This window comes from Castor canadensis, chromosome 14 (genome assembly GCF_047511655.1).
Source record: "Castor canadensis chromosome 14, mCasCan1.hap1v2, whole genome shotgun sequence".
In the NCBI taxonomy this organism is placed as follows: Eukaryota; Metazoa; Chordata; class Mammalia; order Rodentia; family Castoridae; genus Castor; species Castor canadensis.
The window spans coordinates 57,762,594-57,784,428 of record NC_133399.1 but is presented as its reverse complement, the minus strand read 5'-3'; the positions used below and the strand labels follow the sequence as shown (position 1 = coordinate 57,784,428).

Genomic DNA, 21,835 nt, shown 5'->3' with positions numbered 1-21,835 from the left:
CCTCTTGGGACCAAACTTTTATACATGAACTTTTTTTTTTTTGGTGGTGGTGGTACTGGGGTTTGAACTCAGGTTCTCACATTTGCTTCGCAGATGCTCTACCACTTGAGGCACTCTGCCAGCCATTTTTTGAGTTGAGTATTTTTGAGACAGGGTCTCGTGAACTATTTGCCCAGGCTGGCTTTGAACTGTGATCCTCCTGATCTCTGCCTCCTGAGTAGGTATGATTACAGGCATGAGCCACCAGCACCCAGTCTATACGTAGACTTTTGAGGAACATTTGTGATCCAAACTGCAGTAATGGGGAAGTTGTTTCAGAGTTTGAGGTAGAGAAGAAGGTCGTCTGAACTGGATGATGTGGAAGTTTAACTTACCTTAGTTTAATTCACCGACTCTAAGATGCCTTCAGTTGTAATACACAGTGCATTATTTTGTGGACTACCAAGAAACAGATATGCTGCCAGTCGGATTGCCATGTCTTAACACAATGGGTTCTCATGCCAGAGATGTTAATAAGGGTGGTGGTGGTGCATTTTAGAATGGATGAAATGAGGTAAGCCATGAAAAGATGTAAAGTCATAAAGTTTGAACTTCTTTTCCACTTTTGCATAATTAGAATTTGGGATAATCCCTTGAAACTAAGAAGTTCACCTCATTCAAACAAAATAAAGAACTACTTTAGACTGTAGATAATACATGGATGGACTTAAAAAAGTCCCTAAAATTACAGCTGAATTATAAATGAATTTAAAGAGCTTTGGTGAACATGAAGGTTTACCCCAGATATGAGGGGCGGGGATGATTAGAATATATTCTATTTTCTAAGAATATATAAAATTATATAAATTACAGTTAGTTCCAAGTTATTTTAATACAGGGTAGACTTTCCTGCATCTTGTAAATGATAGGCTATTAATTAATTTACGACATGGTATTTTATTGTTCTTTTGTCTATGCATTTAGGTGTCTTATGTCATTCAAGCTCAAGGGAAAGAGCACATTATTCACTTGGAAAGAAACACGTAAGAAATTTCATTTACTTTGGCTTTTCAGTAATTTTTTTCAATAGCATATTGATTTTTTTCTAGGTAGGTACTGTTTAGAGATTTTTGAACCCCAGCATTAGCCTTTTGTGCTGTGGTTGGGCAGGCAATGGCTTCAAAAAGGGCAGACAGAAGCACTTCACCACTAGAGGGAGCAAAGTGTGTGTGTGTGTGTGTGTGTGTGTGTGTGTGTGTGTGTGTGTGTGTGTGTGTCTCTCTCTCTCTCTCTCTCTCTCTCTCTCTCTCTCTTGCAGAGGAGGGGAGACTGCAGTGGCTGGACAGGGTCAGCTTAGTGACAGGACTCAGGATTTCTCGGCTCCTCCCAAGCCCACTAACAAAGACTTTTTGAAGTTACACAGTATGTGGGGAGAAAGATAGTATGAGTAGTATTAGGCATTGGGAAACTGCCACCCATGGCTCTGTGTCCTTTCTCAGTTGTATGGGCTTCTTTGCCTTTAGGTCACCCTCTGAGATGTGAGAGTGGCATCCTATGTTTAGGGAAGCCCAGGCACAGTTTTATTGAGCATCTTTTATGCTCTCATGCTCATGTAGCTAAAGTCAGGCTGTGTGGCACATTAAAGCAGACAAATTCCATCAACTTATCCACCTCTAAACAGTGTAGGCAGGTTGTTTCTGAGAGTCTCTCAGGGAGCCTTGAACTGTAAGCAGCACCAGTAGTAGCACATGCATCCCTGAGTGTCCACAAGGAGTGAAGAGAAGTGTGGAGCTGCTCCAGTCCCTGCACCTGTGTTTTTATACCGCTGAGCCCTAACAAGGAACCAAGCTTTGAGAGCCATGAATCGTTTTTTTCTCCAATAGTTGACAACAGAATTTTGCTTTTACACTTAGGAGGTTAAGGCAGTGAATGGTTCTCGTATACATAGGACTTTTAGAAGAGAATATATCTTTATTTTTCTTCTATAAATATGATGTACTATCCAGTAACCTAGTTTATTCCTGTGAATTGTATCAGAAAACTTTAAGGATACTGTTTATGTTAAGTTTTTTGCAACCAACATTTTATGCCATTACCTTAATATTAGATATGAGTAAGCAATATACAGTATTTCAGATTGGAGTCTGTTTATGACATTTTAATTTTACAGTAGCAGATTATTTAAATAGAAATTGATCAGGTGAAAGAACTCATCTCTTCTCATGATAATGCCTTACGAGATCTGTCCATGGCTGTTGATGGTTAAATTTAAATGATATGTTTTATTCCTCTTCCAGAGACCTGTTGCCTAAAGATTTTGTAGTTTATACCTATAATGCAGAAGGGGCTCTAATCTCTGACCATCCCAATACACAGGTAATATATTTTTCTCTTTATCCTTCAGCACAATTTAAAACAATTATAACTTTAATGTGAGTTCTAGTCGGTCATTCTGAACAGTTATGTTGCATAAGTGCATGGATGCCTTTGACATGATAATATAGGAATGGCCCTGGAGGAGGTGGCTGCATTTACAGAGACTAAACTGCACCTGACAGCTCTCTAGGTGCTTAGTAGTTAAAATTTGTTTTCAAAAGATGAGGGTACTGTATCTTCTACCTAATGAGATTCCTTACTGATTATGTAGGTTTTATATATTTGAAGAAAGAAATATTTGTTTTTTTTGTTGAAAGTTAATGTCCCTAAAACCACATCTTAATTCCTTATTAAGCCATTATTTGTCATTAGTGTTTAGTGAAGAAACAGATGTGTTTGTTGTCATATATTCTAATGTTCTAATTTTTGCTGAAAACATATCTTTCCTAAAGAGGTGTGGTCCTGTCTGCATCAGGTGACAGAATACTCTTGGGAACATATCTGGCCTGGAATACTCGAAATAATTGGCAGATACTGAACTTGGCTTTGTGTAAAAAACTTAGGAGTATAAACATTTCTAGTTTTGTTCAGGAGGAGTGTTTTGCAGTCCTTTTTGGCAGTTAGGTATTACACATTTTTTTCTTTTGCAATAGAAATCTTTATTCCTATTAAATGTGTTTTTTCCCTTAAAATTTGCTTTTTGCTAGGTTGAATTATGTTAGTTGCACACTTTATAGCATTCTTCAAATAAACAGAAGGCAAAAATCTTTATTTTGGATTATTATACTTAAAAATGAGGAAATGCTGACTTCATCCTCTCATTTTCTGGTTCACTGTCTGTTTCCTTTATTTTGGTGCATTGTTTGTTTATCATTTAATAGGAAATTAATAGAGGAGGTTAATTTTACATTATAGCATAAACCAGATAAAAATAATCCATCCATCTTTTCATTCATCCAAGATTACTATGTCAGGAAGCTGAAGACTGTATAATTTATGCCACTTAAGCAATGATCTTTAAGGCATTTTTTTCCTTATCAGGGTTTCTTGGTCTTCCAGGGGTTTCTTGGCATGCTGTTTTGAGACATGCACCACTTGAGTTTGAATTCTGGCTCTGTGTTTATTGGCTGGTGAGGTTACATTAACTTGTTTGTGTTTTAGTATCCTCACTTTAAAATAGGAAAAATAATTACTACTTTATGGGGAAGCTTAGAAGAGGCAGTCTGACAATTTTTGATTCAAATGCAATTATTATTTGTTGTTATTATTGAAGGAATATGTAGTTAAAACTGCTAAAATAGATTTCAGTTATATAGGAACTTATATAATTTACCTTTTTTTTTTTTTCATTTTTCTTTTATTATTCATATGTGCATACAAGGCTTGGTTCATTTCTTCCCCCTGCCCCCACCCCCTCCCTTACCACCCACTCCACCCCCTCCCGCTCCCCCCCTCAATACCCAGCAGAAACTATTTTGCCCTTATCTCTAATTTTGTTGTAGAGAGAGTATAAGCAATAATAGGAATGAACAAGGGGTTTTGCTGGTTGAGATAAGGATAGCTATACAGGGCATTGACTCACATTGATTTCCTGTGCGTGGGTATTACCTTCTAGGTTAATTCTTTTTGATCTAACCTTTTCTCTAGTTCCTGGTCCCCTTTTCCTATTGGCCTCAGTTGCTTTAAGGTATCTGCTTTAGTTTCTCTGCATTAAGGGCAACAAATGCTAGCTAGTTTTTTAGGTGTCTTACCTATCCTCACCCCTCCCTTGTGTGCTCTCGCTTTTATCATGTGCTCATAGTCCAATCCCCTTGTTGTGTTTGCCCTTGATCTAATGTCCACATATGAGGGAGAACATACGATTTTTGCTCTTTTGGGCCAGGCTAACCTCACTCAGAATGATGTTCTCCAATTCCATCCATTTACCAGCGAATGATAACATTTCGTTCTTCTTCATGGCTGCATAAAATTCCATTGTGTATAGATACCACATTTTCTTAATCCATTCGTCAGTGCTGTGGCATCTTGGCTGTTTCCATAACTTGGCTATTGTGAATAGTGCCGCAATAAACATGGATGTGCAGGTGCCTCTGGAGTAACAGTCTTTTGGGTATATCCCCAAGAGTGGTATTGCTGGATCAAATGGTAGATCGATGTCCAGCTTTTTAAGTAGCCTCCAAATTTTTTTCCAGAGTGGTTGTACTAGTCTACATTCCCACCAACAGTGTAAGAGGGTTCCTTTTTCCCCGCATCCTCGCCAACACCTGTTGTTGGTGGTGTTGCTGATGATGACTATTCTAACAGGGGTGAGGTGGAATCTTAGCGTGGTTTTAATTTGCATTTCCTTTATTGCTAGAGATGGTGAGCATTTTTTCATGTGTTTTCTGGCCATTTGAATTTCTTCTTTTGAGAAAGTTCTGTTTAGTTCACATGCCCATTTCTTTATTGGTTCATTAGTTTTGGGAGAATTTAGTTTTTTAAGTTCCCTGTATATTCTGGTTATCAGTCCTTTGTCTGATGTATAATTGGCAAATATTTTCTCCCACTCTGTGGGTGTTCTCTTCAGTTTAGAGACCATTTCTTTTGATGAACAGAAGCTTTTTAGTTTTATGAGGTCCCATTTATCTATGCTATCTCTTAGTTGCTGTGCTGCTGGGGTTTCATTGAGAAAGTTCTTACCTATACCTACTAACTCCAGAGTATTTCCTACTCTTTCTTGTATCAACTTAAGATATAATTTACCTTAAAGTTTAATAGAATTGTTATTCTGGGTGTTTGGAAAGTATCAACTTAAGATCATGAAGTCTTTCACTTATTTATTGGTCATTTAATATTGTCCAGGTAGATGAGAAGGTGAGATTGTAGATTTGAAATACAAGTGAAAACTTTGATACTTGGATTTCTTTGGATGTGGTTAGATTGTCAGATATCACAATGACATATACTTTTTTTATCCATATAATGCAATTAAGATACACTGAGAATTTAAATACTAATGTTAATCTTAATTTAAGATTAATCTTAATCTTAATTTCTTAAGATTAGCATTAGTGTCTTTCACAAGACCAGTTTTCGTAAGTAACAGTTTCAGAAAAAATCAGTTAATGTGAGTTGCTATATGAAATAAAACTCCAGATTATAGTGTTTTAGGACTTTGGGATATCTTGCAAATGCATTAGAAATTCTCTTAACTAGGTCCTCCAGTTAGTTGATGCTCTTCATTTCTTCTGAGAACATGTAGATTGCCCAAGGTTCACTGGAGCTCTGTGGCTAGTAGGCTGTTCTATAATAGTTCTGTGTTCGTTGGTTCTCACTAGCAAAAGTTTTCCCTTACAGTTTGTGTGCTTCAAAACTGTATATGCCATTTGCACTTTTATTATAGTCTTACAGTTTAATTCGATGTTTTATAAACTTGCAGAATATGATTTGTTGTGTTTTTGAGTTCTACTGGTTAGAGGGAAATTTTCCCTCTGTCCTTTGAAGGTTTGTTAGGATAAACTGACAAAGACCAATTAGATGGGAGAAAAGGGATGCAGATTTATCAATACATAAAAAGGGAAAATACATGGCATGGAAGAAAGCTACAGAAGTGTGATTATCCACTAGCCCAACATAATTTAGAAATCAATGTGGTTTGTTTTTTTTTTTTCTATAGGGGTGGGAGAGGGACAGGATATCAGAGGAACAGTAAATGACTGTTTAGAGGAAAATGATGGGTTTGGAGAACATCAGTGGCCTGGGACAGATGATGGTTTGTCAGTGTTTCTCTCTGGAACTAGTATAGAGGGTGATGGTGTGTGACAAAAGTCTGTCCAAGTATGTTGTCAGACTTCATTCTTTCTTCCTGCAATGAGTTTAGTCTTCTGTGATTCATGAAGTTTTAGTGAGACTGAAGGCAATTGTGTTTTTCTTGGCAGAGCCAGTCAGGTAGATGAGGTAACTTTGGAACAGAACTAAATTGAATGCTGTGGAAACATGTAATAAAATCAAGTTATTAAAAGCACCATCAAGTTGGCAGACTAAGGAATTGCCTGTTGGATGTCAATGTAGGCATGCTCAGTGTGTCCATCGGTGAGCATGAGGTGCTGAGGAGCCCTATCTTTGACAGTGTTAATGCTGACCATTTGTTTGGTTAAGGAGTTACTGTATGCCAGGTTTCTCCTCTATAAAGTTACTAGTTTCAAAATCCATGTTATAGTTAGATACTTTCAGACAGTGTAAATATCCAGTACTCCTCAAATTTTTTTCACTAGTTTCAGTCTTTAGTATTTCCTGACACAGTTGTTACTCTGATGGTCGCCAAATGATGTATTTCTAATTTCATCAGTGCTTCTGGATTCCAAACTGCTTTGTACTCTAGGGAAGAGTTTCCCCTCTTACTTATTTATAGCAGTGTGGATTCAGGAATTCTTTCTTTGTTATGAATGAGAATGAAATCCTTGTATACATGTAATAATATTTGTAGATCTTCATTTCTAAATTGGTCATATCTTTTGCTCAATATTAATCTTTCCCTTCAATATTTATGAGTTCTTTATGTTTATGGATATTCAGCTCTATTTATCTTGCTAGTTAAAACTATTGTCTTCCTCTCAGTTGTCTTTTCTTTTTTTTGATGTTTCTTTCCATGTAGAAGCTTAATATTTTTATTTGCATTTATTTATTTATTTATTTGTGGTGGTACTGGAGTTTGAGCTCAGGGCCTACACCTTGAGCCACTCCACCTGTCCTTTTTTGTGATTTTTTTTTCGAGATAGGGTCTCATGAGCTGTTTCTCCAGACTGGCTTTGAACCACAATCATCCTGATCTTTGACTCCTGAGTAGCTAGGATTACAGGCATGAGCCACCGGTACCCAGTTTATGTTTTCATTCTTGTTTAACTTCTTGATGTATTTAGAATTTGTTCTTATGTGTGGTGTTAATTATGGATCTAATTTTATTTTCTTTATCTCTAATTGGCAGACTGAGCAGGATTTATTAAAAAGTGTGTCTTTTCCCCAGTGACACACTTGCATATAGTACATAAAGTTCTATATGAGGTCTTGTCTGTTTAGAGACTTTCTATTCTGTTCCACTTGTTGGGCTCTCTGTTAATGTACCAGTACTGTACTGTTTTAATAACCCTGATCTTGTATATGTCTTAATGTCTGTTAGGGCTAGTGTTCCCTGCCCCTTGTCTTTTCTATTTTAGTGCTTTCAAAGTGTTTTAGATATGAGAAAATCTCATTAAGTACTAAAGAGTTTGGCATTACTCAGTGATTTTTATCCTTGCACTTCTGTTTAATTTTTTGCTTAAAATTAAGGTTAAAGGCTCTTAAGCTTTTGAAGATGACTGAATTTACAACTGATAATAGTATAATTAATACACTTTTAGGAAGAAGAGAAAATCATCTGACCAAAATAACTTTTTCCCCCTCATACTGAATCTCCTCCTTCCCTGGGCCTTGTTAGCCTTGCAAATGTTCTTCCCTGTATCAGATGTCAAGTGGCTGCTGGTGCATCTTGGATTCAGAGTGATTTAAAATGTTAAACATGACATAATGCGTCCTGTTCTGTTTCTAGGCTGAAAGGTCATTGGGGCAGAACTGTTTGTGCCTAGCATCCTCTGGAATTCTGCCCAAGCATTTGTGTACTTGTAGGGTGATGGTAGTTGGTTTGCAGAGGTCTGAAGACTGCCATGGAACATCTGAGATGCCAATAATGTCAATAAAATTTTTTAGTTTACTGACCTGAAGAACTTTTAGCAGTTCTGCAATTTCTGATGACTTTTATCAGTGTGACAGTACTTGAAGATAATACAGTGTTTTTCCATTTAGAATCATTGTCACTATCGGGGCTATGTGGAGGGAGTTTATAATTCATCTGTTGCTCTTAGCGACTGTTTTGGACTCAGGTAAGGAATTTTCTGTATTTGTTTTTTCTCTTTTTTTTCCCTTCAGTTTCTTATCCCTTCTATCTCAATCTCCAAATCAAGTCATTTTGTGGATTTAACAAAATTGGCCTTTACTTTGATGTTACTAGAGATCTTTTACAGCTACATTTCAGATATTCTTGGTATGCTTATTTGAGAAAACTTGTTAATTGGTGAATTTTAAGATCTGAAGGAGAAATTTCACCTTTTTGAGACCACTAAATAATTTCTGCTATTTAAAATAAAGTACATTTAAAATTCTGTAAGAGTTTGTTTAGAGAGTTTCCCCCTGTATTATTTTGTTAAGTCTCATGATGACTGAAAAAGGGCATATTATCACCATATTTGGTGAGCAAATAGGTTCAGAAAAACCGTATCATGTATCAAATGAACTTATAGTATGTTAAAGTTAGTGTACTGAAGGCCTGACAATATGGCACTGTTCTGGTTAGCTGATTACGTGGTTGATTGAACTAGTAAATATGACTTTTAATTCTTAAACCAACTGTATAAGATGGCTATCATCTTTAAGTAATAACATTTTTTGAAGAGTTACTGTGTACCATGGAATATTCTAAGTATTTTATGCAGGTTAAATAATTCAGTTATCTGAACAATCTTAGGCAGAGGTTAAAAGACTGGATGAGAATCCCTTGGCTAGAGAAAACGTAATGGGAGTCACACTCTGGTCCTTTAGTTCCAGACTTCACCCTCTCAGCCAGTATGTGGCATTCCCTCCCGCTTGACAGCTGTGGTTCAGAGAGGTAGTGACTTAACAGGCAGTCACGCTAGTCTTAGTAAGTGGCAGTTTTCACTTACAATTTTGGTCTGCCTGACTCTGAACCCTCTTTTTTTCCCTTTCTATCATGCGTACCTTCTTGTATGTGTTAAGAACTAGGACTTGAATTCAGGCTTTCTCATTTCTTTTCCTGTGCATCTTTTTTCTTTAAAAACTTGTTTGGGTGATGCAACATTTAGAGGATTGCTGCATTTAGAGAATGGAAGTTATGGCATTGAACCCCTGCACAACAGCTCTCACTTTGAGCACATACTTTATCCAATGGATGGTGTTCACCAAGAGCCCCTGAAATGTGGAGTTTCTAACCAGGATATAGAGGAGGGAACCACAGAGGATGAAGTGGAAGAGCATACCAGCATGACTCAGCTACTTCGAGTAAGGAAATACATTTTTTCATGGCTATGACTAATGGTTAAAAATTCATTTATTTATTCATTAAACCAGTACTTATTATTTTCTGACTATATGCCAGACAGTGTGATAGGAGCCAAAGATAAGCAATATACAGTTCCTGCTGCCAAGTTGAGGAGAGTTTAGATTCTGTAGGTTTTAGAAACGAGGACTTAAATCTTAAGCAGAAGTCATATTCAGCATTGCTGCACAGTAGTTGATTTCACTGCCTTTCAGAGAGCAATGGAGGTTTTTTTTTTAAGATAAACTGTTCCATAAATGGGAATGGTGAGTCTTAGAGGTAAAGAGTGGAGAGAGAGAGAGAGAGAGAGAGAGAGAGAGATTGACTCGGCTTTAGGATATGAATTACCTCAGTTGTCTTACAAGGACACCTGTCTCTGTTTTTGAAGCTTCTTGCGGTCTCCCTGATTTACTCTTGACATGGGTCTTTTTGACTGAACTGGTTCTAGGTCTGGATCAACTGCAGGAACATCTCTACATTTGCAATGTATTGTGTTGGAATAGGCATATAGAGGCATATATATATATATATATATTTTTTTTTTTTTTTTTGAGATAGGGTCTCACTTTGATGTCTAAACTAGTCTCCAGCTGCTGGGCTCAAGTGATCCTCCTGTGTTAGCCCTGGTGCATGCAGTATTCCTGGCTTAAGGCATATTTCAAGTTAACTAATACTACTTGTAGTATCATTTTCAGTGCTTCTGCTGGCCTCTGCTCTTTTGACTATTGAACTGTTCCTTTTGAATTTAAACATTGGAAAACTGCAATATTTGTTCTGTTCTCAACAGATTTCTCTAAAATGACAAAACTAAGTCATATTTTTAGAGTGGCAGTCTTGCACTTAGATATTAGCTGATGCTCGTTCTTTCATCACGGTGATGGGGTTTTCATTAAAGAGAGAGAGAGAGAGAGAGAGTGTGTGTGTGTGTGTGTATGTGTGCATGTATTGATTTAAAATTAGTAATCCTGCTGCTTTGAAAAAATGAACAACCTATTTTGTCTTTAGCTAGAGTTTTTCTCTGACCAATACTAATAGTAGATAACACTTTTTTTTAAAAGCAAACATATACTTAGATATATGAAATAAAGAAATTTAATGATGCCTTTTGTAGACATGATACATGACTAGAGATTAAGGTACAATCTACTGTGCAAGATGTATGTCTCCTTACAGTGTGTGTTTTGACAGAAAAGAAGAGCCGTCCTGCCTCAGACCCGCTACGTGGAGCTGTTCATTGTTGTAGACAAGGAAAGGGTAGGAAATGGTGACAGTTTTTCTTCTTTTTCATGAAAAGCAGATGAGAAGTGAGCATCTCATGAAGGAAATATAACGTATGATAAATATTTGTATTGGTTTTTCTTTTTTAAAAATTTTCTTTTTGAATTAGCATACATTAATGACATGAGAGGCTTTCAAGGTAATAATTCCATGGACATATACAGTATGTTTTGAATAAGTGATAATTTTAAAACTAAATGGCATTTTCTTTTTTTCCTGAGACATATCTTGCTATGTAGTCCAGGCTGGCCTTGAACTCCCAATTTCCTGCTTCCTCCTCCCCAGTGATGAGATTACAGGCATGTGCCACCATGCTGAGCTTCCAGTAACAAACTTATGCTGCCTATCACTAAGGGTCTTGAGAACTTTTCACATAGGCTGAGACTATAAATCAAGCCAATCAGGTGTTGCCTAATGAAATTTATCTGCCTTACGGAATTTCAGCTAACCTGTACTTCACTTTAAGAGACAAGAAAACATCCAGCTGCTGGCATGCTTTAGAAACAATACTATTAAATTCAGGGGCATTTTCCTTATTTATATTTAAGAAACTGAGCTAACTGCTTTACTTAACTGAGAAAAGTAATGTCTTTCTCAACATATGCAGGATTATCAATTTTAGATGTAGCTACTGTGTAACTTAAAATATAGATTATTTGAAATGTTTTGGGTGAACTTTTACTTCTAACTTTGTTGCTTGTATTAAGAGTTACCTGTATATACTCAATATAATTGGCGGTTCTTTTATAGTAAGCTGAAGAGAAAATCTTGAGGATTTTTTGGTTTAAAAAAATCCCTTATTGTGTGTAGGTTGGAAAATAATAAGTCCAAGTTATTACGAGACAGAAATGTCTCTAGTTTATTCATCATAAGTTCATCTCCCTCAAGTGGTAAAAGGAAAAACTTCGGGGGAATGTGAGAAGTGTGAACTCTGTTCCAAATAGCTCTGGAAAGTTTCTGTAGAATATTTGGATAAGTGACAAAAGTAGAGATTGAAAATGTTTTTGTCTATTCTTTCCAGATAGATTTGTTATATGTAGGTAGAAACTAGTTCAAAATAAAAATGGTTCCATTTCCATCAAGGTCTTTCAAATATTTTAAAATATTTTCTTGCTTAGAAGGAGGATGATAAGTTACCTAAATGATAAGATTATATATTCTGATATTAAGGCCTTTATCATAGAGCAAAGTCATAAACTTTTTAAAAGATTTTTCTTTTGTTAGTGAATTTATTATATAAAATAATGTTTTTTTTTTTCATTTTTCTTTTATTATTCATATGTGCATACAAGGCTTGGTTTATTTCTCCCCCCTGCCCCCACCCCCTCCCTTACCACCCACTCCACCCCCTCCCACTCCCCCCCTCAATACCCAGCAGAAACTATTTTGCCCTTATCTCTAATTTTGTTGTAGAGAGAGTATAAGCAATAATAGGAAGGAACAAGGGGTTTTGCTGGTTGAGATAAGGATAGCTATACAGGGCATTGACTCACATTGATTTCCTGTGCGTGGGTGTTACCTTCTAGGTTAATTCTTTTTAATCTAACCTTTTCTCTAGTTCCTGGTCCCCTTTTCCTATTGGCCTCAGTTGCTTTAAGGTATCTGCTTTAGTTTCTCTGCATTAAGGGCAACAAATGCTAGCTAGTTTTTTAGGTGTCTTACCTATCCTCACCCCTCCCTTGTGTGCTCTCGCTTTTATCATGTGCTCATAGTCCAATCCCCTTGTTGTGTTTGCCCTTGATCTAATGTCCACATATGAGGGAGAACATACGATTTTTGGTCTTTTGAGCCAGGCTAACCTCACTCAGAATGATGTTCTCCAATTCCATCCATTTACCAGCAAATGATAACATTTCGTTCTTCTTCATGGCTGCATAAAATTCCATTGTGTATAGATACCACATTTTCTTAATCCATTCGTCAGTGCTGGGGCATCTTGGCTGTTTCCATAACTTGGCTATTGTGAATAGTGCCGCAATAAACATGGATGTGCAGGTGCCTCTGGAGTAACAGTCTTTTGGGTATATCCCCAAGAGTGGTATTGCTGGATCAAATGGTAGATCGATGTCCAGCTTTTTAAGTAGCCTCCAAATTTTTTTCCAGAGTGGTTGTACTAGTCTACATTCCCACCAACAGTGTAAGAGGGTTCCTTTTTCCCCGCTTCCTCGCCAACACCTGTTGTTGGTGGTGTTGCTGATGATGGCTATTCTAACAGGGGTGAGGTGGAATCTTAGTGTGGTTTTAATTTGCATTTCCTTTATTGCTAGAGATGGTGAGCATTTTTTCATGTGTTTTCTGGCCATTTGAATTTCTTCTTTTGAGAAAGTTCTGTTTAGTTCACCTGCCCATTTCTTTATTGGTTCATTAGTTTTGGGAGAATTTAGTTTTTTAAGTTCCCTGTATATTCTGGTTATCAGTCCTTTGTCTGATGTATAGTTGGCAAATATTTTCTCCCACTCTGTGGGTGTTCTCTTCAGTTTAGAGACCATTTCTTTTGATGAACAGAAGCTTTTTAGTTTTATGAGGCCCCATTTATCTATGCTATCTCTTAGTTGCTGTGCTGCTGGGGTTTCATTGAGAAAGTTCTTACCTATACCTACTAACTCCAGAGTATTTCCTACTCTTTCTTGTATCAACTTAAGAGTTTGGGGTCTGATATTAAGATCCTTGATCCATTTTGAGTTAATCTTGGTATAGGGTGATATACATGGATCTAGTTTCAGTTTTTTGCAGACTGCTAACCAGTTTTCCCAGCAGTTTTTGTTGAAGAGGCTGCTATTTCTCCATCGTATATTTTTAGCTCCTTTGTCAAAGATAAGTTGCTTATAGTTGTGTGGCTTCATATCTGGATCCTCTATTCTGTTCCACTGGTCTTCATGTCTGTTTTTGTGCCAGTACCATGCTGTTTTTATTATTATTGCTTTGTAATATAGTTTGAAGTCAGGTATTGTGATACCTCCTGCATTGTTCTTTTGACTGAGTATTGCCTTGGCTATTCGTGGCCTCTTGTGTTTCCATATAAATTTAACAGTAGATTTTTCAATCTCTTTGATGAATGTCATTGGAATTTTGATGGGAATTGCATTAAACATGTAGATTACTTTTGGGAGTATAGACATTTTTACTATGTTGATTCTACCAATCCATGAGCATGGGAGATCTCTCCACTTTCTATAGTCTTCCTCAATCTCTTTCTTCAGAAGTGTATAGTTTTCCTTGTAGAGGTCGTTCACATCTTTTGTTAGGTTTACACCTAGGTATTTGATTTTGTTTGAGGCTATTGTAAATGGAATTGTTTTCATACATTCTTTTTCCGTTTGCTCATTGTTAGTGTATAGAAATGCTAATGATTTTTCTATGTTGATTTTATATCCTGCTACCTTGCTATAGCTATTGATGATGTCTAGAAGCTTCTGAGTAGAGTTCTTTGGGTCTTTAAGGTATAGGATCATGTCGTCTGCAAATAGGGATATTTTGACAGTTTCTTTACCTATTTGTATTCCTTTTATTCCTTCTTCTTGCCTAATTGCTCTGGCTAGGAATTCCAGTACTATGTTGAATAGGAGTGGAGATAGTGGGCATCCTTGTCTGGTTCCTGATTTTAGAGGGAATGGTTTTAATTTTTCTCCGTTAAGTATAATGCTGGCTGTAGGTTTGTCATATATAGCTTTTATAATGTTGAGGAACTTTCCTTCTATTCCTAGTTTTCTTAGAGCTTTTATCATGAAATGATGTTGGATCTTATCAAAGGCTTTTTCTGCATCTATTGAGATGATCAAGTGGTTTTTGTCTTTGCTTCTGTTAATGTGGTTTATTATGTTTATTGATTTTCGTATGTTGAACCACCCCTGCATCCCTGGGATGAAGCCTACCTGGTCGTGGTGAATAATCTTTTTGATGTGTTGCTGAATTCGATTTGCCATTATTTTGTTGAGGATTTTTGCATCAATGTTCATTAAGGAGATTGGCCTATAGTTCTCCTTTTTGGAGGTGTCTTTGCCTGGTTTTGGGATAAGTGTAATAGTGGCTTCATAAAATGTGTTTGGCAGTTTTCCTTCCCTTTCTATTTCATGGAACAGTTTAAGGAGGGTTGGTATCAGTTCTTCTTTAAAGGTCTGATAGAATTCAGCAGAGAATCCATCAGGTCCTGGACTTTTCTTTTTGGGGAGACTCTTGATTGCTGCTTCAATTTCATTTTGTGTTATAGGTCTATTCAGGTGATTAATTTCCTCTTGGTTCAGTTTTGGATGATCATATGTATCTAGAAATCTGTCCATTTCTTTTACATTTTCAAATTTATTTGAATATAGGTTCTCAAAGTAGTCTCTGATGATTTCCTGGACTTCCATGGTGTTTGTTGTTATCTCCCCTTTTGCATTCCTGATTCTACTAATTTGGGTTTTTTCTCTCCTCATTTTAGTCAGGTTTGCCAGGGGTCTATCGATCTTGTTTATTTTTTCAAAGAACCAACTTTTTGTTTCATTAATTCTTTGTATGGTTTTTTTGGTTTCTATTTCGTTGATTTCAGCTCTTATTTTTATTATTTCTCTCCTTCTATTTGTTTTGGGATTTGCTTGTTCTTGTTTTTCTAGGAGTTTGAGATGTATCATTAGGTCATTGATTTGGGATCTTTCAATCTTTTTAATATATGCACTCATGGCTATAAACTTTCCTCTCAAGACTGCCTTAGCTGTGTCCCATAGGTTCTGGTAGGTTGTGTTTTCATTTTTATTGACTTCTAGGAACTTTTTAATTTCCTCTTTTATTGCATCGATGATCCATTCTTTATTAAGTAATGAGTTATTTAGTTTCCAGCTGTTTGCATGTTTTTTGTCTTTACTTTTGTTGTTGAGTTCTACTTTTACTGCATTGTGGTCAGATAGTATGCATGGTATTATTTCTATTTTCTTATATTTGCTGAGGCTTGCTTTGTGCCCTAGGATATGATCTATTTTGGAGAAGGTTCCATCGGCTGCTGAGAAGAATGTATATTGTGTAGAGGTTGGATGAAATGTTCTGTAGACATCTACTAGGTCCACTTGATCTATTGCATATTTTAGATCTTGGATTTCTTTATTGAGTTTTTGTTTGGATGACCTATCTATTGATGATAATGGAGTGTTAAAGTCTCCCACAACCACTGTGTTGGCGTTTATATATGCTTTTAGGTCTTTTAGGGTATGTTTGATGAAATTGGGTGCGTTGACATTGGGTGAGTACAGATTGATGATTATTATTTCCTTTTGGTCTATTTCCCCTTTTATTAGTATGGAATGTCCTTCTTTATCTCGTTTGATCAATGTAGGTTTGAAGTCTACTTTGTCAGAGATAAGTATTGCTACTCCTGCTTGTTTTCGGGGGCCATTGGCTTGGTAAATCTTCTTCCAGCCTTTCATCCTAAGCAGATGCTTATTTCTGTCGGTGAGATGAGTCTCCTGTAAGCAACAAATTGTTGGATCTTCTTTTTTAATCCATTTTGTCAAACGGTGTCTTTTGATGGGTGAATTAAGTCCATTAACATGAAGTGTTAGTACTGATAGGTATGTGGTGATTCCTGCCATTTAGTTATCTTAGTTGTTTGAAGGTTTGATTGTGTGTACCTAACTTGATGTTACTCTCTACTGTCTTGCTTTTTCTTATCCTGTGGTTTGATGCTGCCTGCCTTTTCATGGTTAAGTTGGGTGTCACTTTCTGTGTGCAGGATCCCTTGCAGAATCTTTTGTAATGGTGGCTTTGTGGTCACATATTGTTTTAGTTTCTGCTTATCATGGAAGACTTTTATTGCTCCATCTATTTTGAATGATAGCTTTGCTGGGTAGAGTATCCTGGGGTTGAAGTTATTTTCATTCAGTGCCTGGAAGATCTCACCCCACGCTCTTCTTGCTTTTAATGTTTCTGTTGAGAAGTCTGCTGTGATTTTGATGGGTTTACCTTTGTATGTTACTTGTTTTTTCTCTCTTGCAGCCTTCAATATTCTTTCCTTAGTTTCTGAACTTGTTGTTTTGATGATGATATGTCGTGGAGTAGTTCTATTTTGATCTGGTCTGTTTGGTGTCCTGGAGGCCTCTTGCATTTGTATGGGAATATCTTTCTCTAGATTTGGGAAATTTTCCGTTATTATTTTGTTGAATATATTACGCATTCCCTTCGCTTGCACCTCTTCTCCTTCTTCAATGCCCATGATTCTCAAGTTTGGTCTTTTGATGGAGTCAGTGAGTTCTTGCATTTTCTTTTCACAGGTCTTGAGTTGTTTAATTAATAGTTCTTCAGTTTTTCCTTTAATTACCATTTCATCTTCAAGTTCTGAGATTCTGTCTTCTGTTTGTTCTATTCTGCTGGATTGGCCTTCCGTTTTGTTTTGCAGTTCTGTTTCGTTCTTTTTTCTGAGGTTTTCCATATCCTGGCTGTTTTCTTCTTTATTGTTGTCTATTTTTGTCCTGAGTTCATTTATCCATTTATTCATTGTGTTCTCTCTTTCACTTTGGTGTTTATACAGTGCTTCTATGGTTTCCTTTATTTCTTCTTTTGCTTTTTCAAATTCTCTATTTTTATTGTCTTGGAATTTCTTGAGTGTCTCCTGTACATTTTGGTTGACCCTATCCAGTATCATCTCTATAAAATTCTCATTGAGTACTTGTAGTATGTCTTCTTTTAAATTATTCTTGTAGGCTTCATTGGGTCCTTTGGCATAGTTTATCTTCATTTTGTTGGAGTCTGGCTCTGAGTTTCTGTTCTCTTCATTCCCCTCTGGTTCCTGTACTAATTTTTTGCTGTGGGGAAACTGGTTTCCTTGTTTTTTCTGTCTTCCTGTCATTGTCCTTGGTGTTGTTACTGTCCCTGTACTGTGTGTAATTAAGTATTTTCTAGCTTGTAATAATAACAATGGTAATATTGAGAATGGAAGAGTGAGCTGAGATGGAAAGCAAGAAGTTAAAGAAAAGGGGAAAACAAATATACAGACAAGAGGGAGAAAGCAGAACAAGGTATCAGACAAGAGAGTTTCAAAGGTATAAACAGGGAGTGTTAGTGTACTAATCGACAGTAAGCTGAAGAGACAATAGAGTGACAGAGAGAGGATTGCAAATCAAAGATAAAAAAAATAAAAAATAAGTATATGAAAGTAATATCTATTTATAAAAATGAATTAAAATAAAATGGAAAATAGAAAATTAAAAAAAACAAAAAAAACCAAAAAACTTCCAAGTTTATATGCAATGCAATTTCAGTCTTAATAATTTGGATGTCCGTCTCAATCTCCAGTCCTGGAGTTGGTGCCTCAGATGTTGTTCTGTAGTTGTCTCATCAAAGGGGATGCATAAAGTAGAACAAAACTACACTCACACACACACAGAAGAAAAAAAAAAAAAGCCCCACCAAGTGTCCCCAGTTCAAATGCAATACAGTTTCAGTAAGTTTTTCGGCTTGCAGGTGTAATTCGGTTGTTCTCTCATCAAAGGTAGGGAGAAAAAGAAAAAAAAGCGTCTGGAGGCAGTTCTGAGAGTGGTATCTGCAACTGTGGCTTGCCTGCCTGCTGCTCTCAGCCTGTAGCTGTTGGTGTTATTTATGCAGATCTCTGGGGTGAGCTTAGCACTCACCTGGTCCCACAGGCTTTGTTTGCTCAGAGTTCTCCTGTGCGGGGGAGGGGGGCCTCTGCTACAGGCTTTCCCTTTCCAAGCACTGGGAAAGGCGACACTGCCCTGCGTTGTCAGGCCTGCGTGTTTATTTACAGTTCACGTGGGAAGTGGGTCTTCCCTCCTCTCACAAGCTTTCCTGCTCCTGGTTGCTGGCGCGCCCCGCTCCCGCCAGAGCCTCTCCGCCCGCCCGGCTCGTTTATTTACAGTCCCGGGAAGGATTCCCTTCCCCCAATCTTCAGCGCACAGGGCGCCCCACCCTCTTTCCAGCGTGTCTTAACTGTTCTTATTGCTTAGTACTCAGTTTCTCTTTTTTTCCCGGGTGGAGGTCAGTCTGTGCAGGGGGCTATGCTGCTCTGGCCCAGGCTTGTCTGTGGGGGAACCGCGGTACCGCGAAGCTCACCTGGTCCGCGTCTTCCCAAGCCGTATGGGCGCCGGCCACTGGCGGCCCGGGGGCCTCCTCGGTTCTCCGTTTAACGTGAAGTGGAGATTCTCTGCGCCGGCTGGAGATGTGGAGGAGTCAAAGTTATGCCTTTTCTCGGTGATTATGCCTGCAAAGTGTGTCTCCAGCGTCTCTCCAAGACTTCACTATAGGAGGGTCGCTTTCTGCTTCCTACCTCTAGCTGCCATCTTGGAATCACTTATATAAAATAATGTTAAGATAGACATTGAGATTTAGCCAGGTCTCAAAGAAAGAGTGAGTCATATTAATTATTTGACTTAATATGGTCAGACTTTTACATATAATTTTTTAATTAGTGGTATCAGTTAATCTCTCATTTTTACTTTAACTCTGAGTTTATAAATGGTTTCTTGGTAATGTCATTAGTCTAAAAAAGTAAAAGGTTGGGAAATACATTACACTGGTTTATTCCATTATCAGAACATTTGGGTTGCTTTAAACTATACCTTTGTGAAATGCTTGAAAATATTTTTGCATTAAGATAAATGAAAAGAACATGAAGGAGAAAACTCCTTTTAAAGTTTTACTCATTTGAAGAAAATGAAGACTTCAGTGAATTTTCGTCATTATTATTGTGCCTATTTTTCTTTTCTTCCTGTTTTCTTTTCTACATTTATCACTAAAATGTACCCTTTAGATTCACTAATTTGAAATGTTGGTAATGTCTAAACACCTCAGTTTTTAGTTCAGAGGCAGTATTTGAATTTTTAGCGTCATTATAAGATATTAAATATTTATTTTTAAATTACTTTGGTGATTAATGATTTTCCTTCTGTGCTTTTCCAGTATGACATGATGGGAAGAAACCAGACTGCTGTGAGAGAAGAGATGATCCGTTTAGCAAGCTACTTGGACAGTGTAAGCTGTATTTCCTTTTGGCTAGTTTTGTTCAATCCTTTCAGAACCTCAGGACAGAATTTAAAAATCGTCTTATTTAAAACTCTGATTATCATAGGCCTAAATGACTCAATCTCTCAGAGATTTACTTTCTAGTTTGGTAACTTTTTTTAATGTTGGAAAGGGAAGTATAAGTATAGAAAGACTTTGAGAAAAGCAAGACATTTCATATTAGCAGCTCCCTTATTTTCAGAGTAGATGGTCTAAGGTACTTGTTTATGAAAAGGACTTTGAATTTTTATTGAGAGAATCTTATTTTTAATAAAGTTGACTCCTACCCTGAAACTGTGATATGACATTAATTGTGTGTGTGTGTGTGTGTGTGTGTGTGTGTGTGTGTGTGTGAGAGAGAGAGAGAGAGAGAGAGAGAGAGAGAGAGAGAGAGAGAGAGAGACAGACAAAGAGAGAGGGAGCAAGAGAGAGAATGATTGGGTTTGAGATAGTGGAGTTCATTCAGTGGGAGATAATAAAGAATTAGATACATGTTTACATAAGACGGTTTTGTCCATAAGACATTCATTTTCTTGATCTGTACACCAGGCATCATTGTCATCATGATAGTGATGAGAGCATTTTATTGAGTACTTATAATTGGCTAAAAGTAGTTAAGAGGTTTATATTTATTAACCTATTTACTCATCACCATATCTCGATGACCTAGATACGAGTTCCATGATCCTTTGAAAACTTGGGGTACCTTTAATTAGAATTTTAGATAGAAGTTTAAAAGGTTTTATAGTTCACTATGTATTACATAATATCTCCAGTAGTATAATGGAGTAGCACCTTCTGATCGAACTCACTGATATTTCTATAGTGAAATGTATGAATGTTTCTGTAAGTCTATGCGCATGCCTGCACATGTGTGCACACGTGTGCATTAGTCAGCTTTCATCACTATAACAAAATAGTGAGATAATCAACTTATAAAGAGAAAAGGTTTATTTTGATTCATGTTTGGGAAGCTTCAGTTCATGATTGATTGGCCCTTTTGTTTTGGGCCTGTGGTGAGGTAACTTATCATGGAGGAGAGTGTATGGCAAAGCAAAACTGCTTACCTCATGGCCAAAAAGGAAAAGAGAGGAAGAGAAAGGGGCTAGAGTCCCACAGTATCTTTCAAGGACAAACCCCCAGTGACCTGAAGACTCTCACTAGGCTCTACTTCTTAAAGGTCCACCACCTGGTAACAATATCACCCTGGGACAAAGTCTTTATCATAAAGGTCTTTGGGCACGTGCAAGATCCAACCATAACAGTGGGATAAATAGCCTTGAACTACTTCAGGGCAAGTTTTGGAATGAAATTTACCCCAAACTTTTAATTTCCAGAGTTTGTGAGATTTTAGGATGGGAGGTAAGAAGTTTGAATCTCTATTACTTACCATTTTGTAAGTCAGGAAATTGATTGAAAGATTTTTGGAAGGAGGGAGTCTTATTTTTAATTTAAGCAGTTATGTTACTGCATGTAGTTAAAATGTTTTCTTGTATTCTTTAATGGCTCTTACACATTTTATTTCTCTTTTCCTCCCAGATGTATATTATGTTGAATATCCGAATTGTGCTGGTTGGGCTGGAGATCTGGACAAATGGAAACCTGATCAGTACGGCTGGAGGTGCTGGAGAAGTGCTGGGGAACTTCGTACAGTGGCGGGAAAGGTTTCTTATAACACGCCGGAGACATGACAGTGCACAGTTAGTGCTGTAGGTGATATTTAAAAAGTACTAAGGGGCAGGACATAATGGCTCATGCTTGTTATCCCAGCTATTTGGCAGGTGGAGATCAAAAGAATTGCTGTTTGAGGCCAGCTCGGGCAAAAAGTTAGCAAGACCCCCACCTCAGTCAGTATGCTGGGCATGGTGGCTTACACCTGTGGTCCCATCTACCTGGGATGTATTAGGTAGGAGTATTGTGGTCTGAGGCCTGTGCTGGGCAAAATGTGGACCCTATCAGAAAAATAACTAAAGCAAGAAGGGCTGGAGGCATGGCTGAAGTGGTGGAGTGCCTGCCTAGCAAGTGCAAGTCCCTGAGTTTCAACCCCGGTACCACTAAAAAGAAAAAAAGTTACATGAGTAAAATGGTCAGAAAATT

The 21,835-nt window shown here is 37.3% G+C and overlaps 1 protein-coding gene across 2 annotated transcripts in view; it reads left to right on the top strand.

The window, feature by feature from the left end:
- Positions 1-21,835, top strand: part of Adam9 (ADAM metallopeptidase domain 9) — a 120,866-nt gene that overhangs the window by 19,625 nt on the left and 79,406 nt on the right. The window contains exons 3-9 of one of the 2 annotated variants that reach the window (XM_074054617.1): positions 964-1,022; positions 2,277-2,355; positions 8,173-8,249; positions 9,246-9,441; positions 10,667-10,732; positions 19,637-19,708; positions 21,278-21,447. In XM_074054617.1, coding sequence (XP_073910718.1) covers positions 964-1,022; positions 2,277-2,355; positions 8,173-8,249; positions 9,246-9,441; positions 10,667-10,732; positions 19,637-19,708; positions 21,278-21,447 — 719 coding nt within the window. The remainder of the gene's footprint in view (positions 1-963; positions 1,023-2,276; positions 2,356-8,172; positions 8,250-9,245; positions 9,442-10,666; positions 10,733-19,636; positions 19,709-21,277; positions 21,448-21,835) is intronic. The other variant, XM_074054618.1, reaches the window with a different exon arrangement.